Here is an 8,730-nt window from a genome sequence, read left to right as displayed (position 1 = left end):
TGTAATTAAATACGATACACTATATTGCACTGAATCAATATTTGCAAATTTTCTTTGTTGTTCACAATTCATAAGGATACATCATTTAATAGGCCTACACTCCGTTTCCACGACTAGAATATGCAATAAAAGTGATCAAGTATCAGCCGAACACTATTTGGAAAACCATGGCATTTTACGCGTTTGAAATTTTGCACCAAACATCGTTTTGTTTGATTAATTTGATTTTTGATTAAATCTCGAAACAGCTACCACGTGATGTAAATCTAGCTTGTATGCATAGCTACGGATAGTGGAAGCTTTTCGTGAAAAGTCTGAAAACTAAGCAACCCTGGGGTCAAAAAAACATCTTGGGGGTACCGACAAAACCGATGTAGATGTTGTAATAAAACCATATCAAAAGAGGGGTACGTTCCCCTTTAACGGCATTTTATGATCCTCCTGTGCTACGGCTCACATCCCATAATGCGTTTCGGTGTTTCCTTTAGAAACTAAACAGGCCAGCTGTACGAATGTCGGAGATGAAGCCCTATGCCTGAAGCTCTGCAGTGTACTGGCAGAACTACAGCACTGGAAGCCCGCAGAAGAATCGCGGGTAACACGACAAAGATTATATTAAGCCGAATTGACCGATAGTTTTACGGAACCATTTGTCTGTACAGGTTATTCTAGTTTAAAAGATGTGTGAGATATTTGCAGCGAATAGACGTGAGGTTTTTTTTACTCCTTTGTAGCATGTTTTTTTAAATTTCAACCAACTGAACCAACCCGATTGTGCTGGCCAATGTAGCGAGCTGTATTAGCCCACCCCGGTTGGACCATTTTGATCACCGGGTATTTTGCGTTTATTTTCTGTAGTTGCACCTCCGAAAGGGAGTCCTTAAATAGAGTATAGCTGGATTTGTGAAAGGAATCTTCAGATCTGTCGGGGCAAGGAGCAGGCTCGAGTTTTTTCAGCCGGGAGTGGGGAGTAATATGTCCAGACGAAAACAGACCAATCCTTTCAAAGTCAATTGTAGGTATCTCAGGTATTGTACATGCTGTTTTATCTTGAATTGTTACTGACTAATAGATGGTTTTGGTTTGTTGAATGAGGTGGGGAGTCTTTCAGTGAGTCGCTTGTGCTTCAGTCATGACATTGTGTTTTGAACTGTTTCATCCGAATTTCAGGCTTTATTGTTAGCAACACTTACTGTCTCTAATTTCATATGTGAGTATAAATATTTTACCATCTTTCGACCGTGGTGTTCATAGTATCAAAACTGTCGCGGTGTATTTAATTGATGTAGCTTGCTGTGATTATGTCGCTTATTGTGAGAGTGCAGGGACTCGATTATGTTAACCATCATGGTTAGAAGCTTATTTGTAATTCACCGTGGCAGAAGCATCCGTTATAATGTCTTACTTGAATGGGCACATCAAATCACTATATGGATTCGTTTGATTAAAATCTATCATGGAAATGACATTTTAAATTAATGATACTTGCAGTTCATTTCAGACTATGTGTTCTCTGCCTGGCACAGATATTAAAAGTAGGATAGCCTAGCCGACAGCATTAATGTGACTTCAAACCGTATGTGTTTGTAGTGAAGGCTTTTGTTTGAGGCTGTATGAAAACATGCGATGGCATGCTGGTTACACCCTGCAGCTTTTTGAAACCAATATGTTGTCAAGAAGATGAGACCTTTTTCAAGATTAACCGCAAGGAACCGGAATCTTGTATACTGCATACAATGAGTTGAACGTCACACTTTAACATTTTTGTTTGTTCATTTAATTCTGTTCATGTCATCCTTCACTGTTTGGATTTGCCCCTATCTACTCTAATGACTACGATGACATAACTCAGTTTTCGGCGATGCAATAATACTAAGCACTTCCAAGTGACATAGCACTAACTATCTGGCTACTCTCTGATTTGCTCTCATAGTTAAGCCACTGTTACTCATGTCCTGTGATGCCGGCACCGACAAAATGTTGTTTTCTTATCATCCTGTACTACTTTGTTTACCTGTTTGTGGTGTTTAAAATAGCTTTTAAATCCAGACATTAAGCAAATTGTACTGTAGCTCTGTGTAAAGAGCACTGAGAAATCTAGACTGACCTAGTTACAGGGAGAGTAGACACTAGTGGAGGTGTCAGTTTATGGCCATATCAGTCAATCAGAAGAAGATATGGAAATATAGCTATTAAGCTAATAGATGATGTCTGGCAGGAAACGAAGGGAAATGTCAGATTTTCAATTTTTGTTGAGAATTACTGTAAAGTAGAACGGTTCTCAAGGAGTTTGAAGGTAAAAATCTCTTTTCCCCATCATTACAGGTAACTTTTTGTCGCTGATTACTAGGAGTCACTGTCACATCTAGCAAACTCTCTGATTTCCACCTAAATCACGTACGTGATCGCTGTTTTGGCACTCGGTGAGCTTGTCCTGGTTCATTCTTTTGACATTTGCCTAACAAACACTCCAGTCACTGATGAAGCTGATGCTGCTTGTCTGCTCACACAACTCTCATGATATGAAATAATGACATAACTGAGTGTCAGTCTTTCACAGTGTTTCCCATGCTTCTGTAGGTTCTGACCTCACAGAACACTTAAGTTCACCCTATTGGATTTGCTACAGTAAGCTTGAGCAGTTATAGAACAGCCTGTAGGCCTCTTTTCTTAATTTAGTGAAAGGTTGTTTTTAAATACAATATCCTCCGTGGATCTTGACGACCCCAATATGTTACTTAATCAACATACAAGTGGAGCGACCATCTACGCAGATATGCTTGTGTAACGAAGTGAGAAGGCCTCTAGATCAGTATGGAGGCTGTCATATTTGTGATCCTCCAACAGTTTGTGAGTCTGTATTCGTGTATGTATCAGGGAGGGAGGATGCTGAGAAAGAGTGGAAGTACATTACTGCTCTTTTAGATTTAACACTGTGTCTTCTAAATTCTACATGCTTTACAAGGTGACTCTGGAAATAGGGATTTGCAGTCAGAGACAAAAAAAAAACTATGTGTGATTACTGTTGTCAGTTGGGCAAAGTGATATGGGGAGCAAGGGTTCTTGTGCTGATGTTTGTTGATATGGAGTAACCTCTACTGTTTCCTGTGTTTTGTGAGATTTTGGGACAGATTTTCTGTATTCTTTCTGTGTCTTTTGGTGAGCAGTATTCTGAAAGGGGGTGGTGTGAATTCAAGAGCACCCCTTTGTGTCGTGTTTTAGTTAAGTTTTTGCATTCTTTCTTTTGTCTGTTTGGTTTTGCTCCCCCCTCCCCTTCACCCCCCCCCCCCCCATCACCACCATTCCGCTCCTGTCTGATGGCTGATGAGTTTGTCTCTTTGTCTAGATTCAGTCAGACACTGCGTCACCTCCTGCCTACAGACACACAGACTCAGAGATAACATCAGACTGGTAGGGAGAGTGAGAGGGAGGGGGGGGGGTGGAGGAGTGAGAGAGGCTAGTGAGACAGATGTACAGACAGAGCCTAGCAATGGGGGATGGGTGGTTCTCTCACATCAATCACTGGCTGTATTCCGTGGAGCCAGCCTGTTGTGGTAGTTCATAGTTCAACACTCAGACCCTCTCTCCCAATGCAAATGAGTAGCCTCATTAATTGAGCTCAAACAGTTTTAGTGGAGTGAAGGGCTCTGGAAGATGCCGGGAGAGCGAAAGTACTGTTCATAGTTTGCCATTCCCTTCGCTCTCATGTGAACCAAACATTCCTGTTACTTAAAAGGAAATAAAAAAGAAAAGGTGTAATTTTCTTCCTGTTTGATGTGAGAACTTTTAGAGGCATTTGGGAAATGGAGTTTTGCCTACATTAAACTTTGTATTTGTCCCACTCTTGCGTTCTGTTTGGATGGGCAAATTGTCCAAATAGCCTTACTTTTGGCTTTGACAACACTTTTGTTCATATAGGCGTTTTCAAATGCCTGACACATCGTGAAACGATTTGGAATGTCTTGAGATTCATAGCGACATATTATCGTCCAACAGAGGCAAAGACGTGGAGATAGGCATCTTTGGGTTTGAGACAAAGATTGCTGGTAGTTGTGCCATATTGAGATACATGTGACGAGGGAAAAGAGAGTGAGTACAGCGAGGCAATGTGGGAGTGGAAGTGCAATTGAAGATGATTCTCACTGTGGAAGCACTGACTCGCAGGCAAGAGGTTGAGACTGTTACACTTGGGAGTGCAGTATGTGTAATGTGTTCAGTAAATTTAAAGTGGGGGTTTATGTGAGTGACTCTGTATGCGTCACTATCCATATTTTTAGTGTGTTGAGGCAATATCAGGCGTTGAGTTCATCTTTGTATTTAGTAGCACACTGTCAGATCTTTCTTCACACATATCTTTACCTAAAAAATTAGACTTCTTGGCTATCACATCCTGAGAATTATTATTACATGCATGTCAGTGTGAAAATACTTTTTTATCTTTTCTTGAAGCGTTCATTTCCAAGCTAAATATTTGGAGACTAAAATGCTAGATCTTGAATTTTTTTTTGACTGTGTGGGCACCAGTGTCATGTTTAGCATGTCTGAGTGTAAACCATGTTGACCTGTTGACGTTCTTAACAGGAAATGTCTTGTTTACACTCATAAGAGCGCTATAGAACATTCTTCATCATATTAATGTGGTTCCTTCCATTCAGCCGCTTAGAGGAAAATGAATCCATGATTGTTAAAAGGTTCCTTTGCACGGTGATTCAGTTCTGTACATTGACCATATCCCTCCATTTTTTTTACAGGGCCGTTTCAAACCACAGGCTCAGCTGGCCCTAAATGCACATTGAAGATGAATTCTAGAGGTGACTTTACTGAAAACAGTGAGTGCCACAGCAACAATTCCCAAGAACCTGAAGACCAAGACAGCATGACTGGTGTGCATTGCTTTCACAATCTTCAAGGGACTTCACTAGAAATACTGTAGGCTACACTAAAACATGGTTAACTGAATCTTTGCTTTGTTGTAATCTCGGCAGATGACAGTGACAGTGACTTGGATAATCCTGGTGAGGACTCTTCTTCAAACACCTCAGCCGATGACAGCATGGCGAGCAACAAGAGGAAGCTGTGCTCTTTACAAGATGGAGAGGTAAAGGAGGTACGTTTCTTATTGTTAATGGAGAATATCATTAGAGGGTCCTGGTAATCTGGCTAGACTGACTTCATCTCATATGTGTTTCTTGTCTCATTTGGATTTGATTTTCACCAGGATCTTTTCATCTGCCCATACAGTTTCTCACGTAAAAGCTAAAGCTTTTTTGACACAACTTGGTACCTATGTCCGTCAAACTTGATAAATCTTTCAAAAATCGTTTTTTTTTTTTTGGGGGGGGGGGGGGGGGGGGGACTGCCTGACATCCTCATTTTAAAAAGATCCTCTGTGAAGTGAGAAAGGCGCCTCTGAGGTTATTTCTGTTGTGTGATTCACACCTCTATGGTAACAAAGTACAGAGTGTCACCACCACAGAAAGTGTGACTCACTAGGGCTTGTGGGATATGTTTTTATGCTTTCTACAGAAATCACACACATGCACTTGCGTGCTCAATGGGAACTTCAGTGGTTATTAAACTGAAGGAGTAAAGAGGAGGGTTAGTGTGAGTCCTGCAATGAACTTCAGAACATCTCTGACTGATAAAGTACAGACACAGTCAGACTCTCCCCACCCAAAAAAAAACAGCCACATTCATTCTGAAATATTTGTGTTAACGACACAAATGTCTGTTGCCCCTTGCTAATCCTTTTCCTTATATTACCTTGCTAAAGCTAATTCAGGTCTGCTTTCTGTGACTTGTCCTTGATACTCATGCGTATGCACTTGTTGTTTCTCAGGAGAGTAAAGAGGGGACAGAGCACGGGAACAGTTATGTATGTCCCCTGTGCACTCAGGAGTTCAGCAGCCCTGAGCAGCTCATTGCACATGTTTACCAGGTGAGGACTTCACTACCAAAGCCTCTTAAGCCAGTGGTGGGTAATTACCTCTCCATCCCACCCAAGTCAGCTCCGGGTTCCACATGTGTGAATCTGCAGAGCAAATGAAGCCAAAAAGCTTTACATGATCCAATTATAAGCTTACAGGTTACATGTTAATCCCAGAAAAATTTGATCTGTGTTTTTAAATAATTAGTGCTATACTTGATACCATGCCTTCTTATGGTCAGTGCATTGTTTTGAATGCAAGGCATGTTGTTGCACACAGTGTTGCACACACTGTGAAATTTTTCAAAAGCATAATGTTAAGTGATAACGGTTTTGGCCTATACAGTCCTACTGCCACACTATCTCACTTAGTTTTCCTCAATTGAATTGTTTTTTTGTTCCCTTCCGCCAATGAACAGCACACATCGACCGTGGGTGGCAATAAGAGCTATGTGTGCCCAGTGTGTGGGCGGGCCCTCAGCTCTCCAGGTTCTCTTGGACGCCACCTTCTCATTCACTCTGAAGATCGTCTGTCTAACTGTGCTGTGTGTGGAGCACGTTTCACAGACACCAACAACTTCAACAGGTCTGTACACCAGATACTACATGAGCTTATAAGCTTAGAAAAGGGATTTACTTGTTTGTTTCTATAAATTGTGGGATGGATATTAACCAGTTGGTGTATGTGTTCTTTCAAGGGAGAAGCTGAAAGAATTTCTGAACACTGGCATGGAGAGCAGTAGTTGTGATGAGACCTGTTCCATGTCTCAGTCACTCTCCAACAACCCCATGACCAACCCCATGACCAACTCCGATTCCAGCCCTGCACCGGCTCTGCCCCCTTTGCCCGATGGTCTCCTGTCCTCTGCTCCCTCCATTCCCTCCCTCCCAGATACTCTAAGTCCCTCCAGCACAAGCCTGCCCCCACTGCCAGACCTTCTCAGCCCCATGCCTGTGTACCCTGCTGGGGTACTGCTGGTATGTAACAGCTGTGTGGCTTACCAGCAGCTTGTGGAGTCTCAGTCACAATCAGTGAGAAAGTGGGCCGTGCGAAGGAAGAACGAGCCAGTGGAGGCGCGAATGCAGAGGCTGGAACGCGAGCGCATGGCTAAAAAGACCAAACGGGCGTGCGAGACGCCCGAGGAGCGGGAGCTGCGGAGGTTGCGGGACCGCGAGGCCAAACGACTGCAGAGGATGCAGGAGTCGGAGGAGCAGCGAGCGCGCAGGCTGCAACGCGACCGAGAAGCCATGCGACTGAAGAGAGCCAACGAGACACCCGAGAAAAGGCAGGCGCGACTCGTGCGCGAGAGGGAGGCTAAGCGGCTAAAACGACGTCTTGAGAAGATTGACCCCTCGCTGCGGACACAGATTGAACATGATCCTGCAGCTCTGGCTGCCCTCACATCTGATATGAACCTTTTTCAGTTCCCCTTTACTATGCCTGTTCCACCCATGGACAACGGTCTGTTTCTGAAGCTGCCTTAGGCAGACAAAGCACTGCTGCAGACTTTCAGAGCACGGGGTTCCTCAGTCCTGATAAAGTAGCACAGCTCACCAGACCCACTTCTATATAGAGAACTCTTATGAGGTGATGTTTGTCCACGCTGCTTTAGCCCAAGGATTTTGAGATTTTTCAGATTTAACCTGAAAAACTGTGGGTTTATTTATAAATGAAGAGACAACATAAAGAGCGGGGAAAAACGATGCTTAATTTTCCTGTTTAAATGAAAAAAAAAAAAAGCATGTTTTATGGAGATTTGTTCTTTTTTCAGGGCCTACAGACTACAACAAGCGCTTTTATTTCTGAGCAGTAATACACTTCCAAACAAGAGGATGGTTTTGTTTTTTTTTTTTCTTTTTTTCTTTGCACAGGAACCTGCAGTGATGGGTGTGAAACATGTGGCCACACTCCACACCCAGCCCACTTTTTCAGTCTACCAGTCCAATGGCTGGAGTTTACGTTACTGTAGCTACAACACACTTCTACTGCCAGATTTGGACTGTCTCTGGCTCGCTCATAACCACAGAATCAACTACCTCATTGTGGGCCCTCATGAGGCCTTTTCAGACCCATGGCCGCTGTCTGGTCCTCAGGGGCTTTACAGATTCACGCACTGGCTGGATGCTCATTATGCCAATACACATACATACAGTCTTAAAGTGGTCTTTTCTGTATATGATATTCTTTTTCTTCTAAGGCTCACATTCCACTGAATGTTTTTGGTTGTCAAAAAAAACACTCTCTGTTGAACATTTTACATGATTATTTTTGTCCTCTATTCAAAAGTTTTTAAAATTTCTGTGTGTAGGCATGCATTGTGTACTGTATACAAACAGTTATTTGGAAATTGATTTATTCTGAGGATATCTGGTTTGTAGCACACTCAAAGTCACAGGATTCAAAACTTCCAAAGTCTCTGTACACTACAGAAGTAAAACACGGGTTGATTCTCCAGGCACACGGATGTTGAGAATCATCGCCATCCTTACAGCCTGAAGAGCGTAGGCCTTTTACTCCCTCTCTTTTATCATTCGTTCTCTTAGCTTAGTTCAGGAAACACTGCCACATTCACGTATTCTACTTTTACAGGTCACATTGACCTTTCTGGATCCAAGTTAACCGCTTTTCCTTTGCACATTGCTGAGCCAAGAAGTCAAGACAAGCTGTTGCCAGAATTTCCACAGTCCTTTTCACATCATCTTCTATCACTGTTAAAATTGGCTCTTTGAAACTAGGTCTCCTCTTTTGCTGCTGTCACTGTACTGTTTGATGTGTAAGTTACCTCTCTTAAACCAGTGGGGCC

At 42.6% G+C, this 8,730-nt stretch overlaps 1 protein-coding gene across 1 annotated transcript; it reads left to right on the top strand.

Moving 5' to 3' along the window:
* The first annotated feature begins 937 nt into the window (after positions 1–937).
* On the top strand, positions 938–7,411 carry znf821 (zinc finger protein 821). Its single transcript, XM_030766760.1, has 6 exons — positions 938–1,015; positions 4,752–4,883; positions 4,986–5,107; positions 5,840–5,938; positions 6,346–6,512; positions 6,625–7,411. Exons 1-6 carry the CDS (start codon positions 976–978, stop codon positions 7,409–7,411), a joined length of 1,347 nt encoding a protein of 448 aa, XP_030622620.1. The 5' UTR covers positions 938–975.
* Positions 7,412–8,730: the final 1,319 nt, after the last annotated feature.

Source organism: Chanos chanos, chromosome 2 (assembly GCF_902362185.1).
Source record: "Chanos chanos chromosome 2, fChaCha1.1, whole genome shotgun sequence".
Taxonomy (NCBI): domain Eukaryota; kingdom Metazoa; phylum Chordata; class Actinopteri; order Gonorynchiformes; family Chanidae; genus Chanos; species Chanos chanos.
The sequence above is the reverse complement of the archived record's forward strand: the minus strand, read 5'-3'. Positions and strand labels throughout refer to the sequence as shown.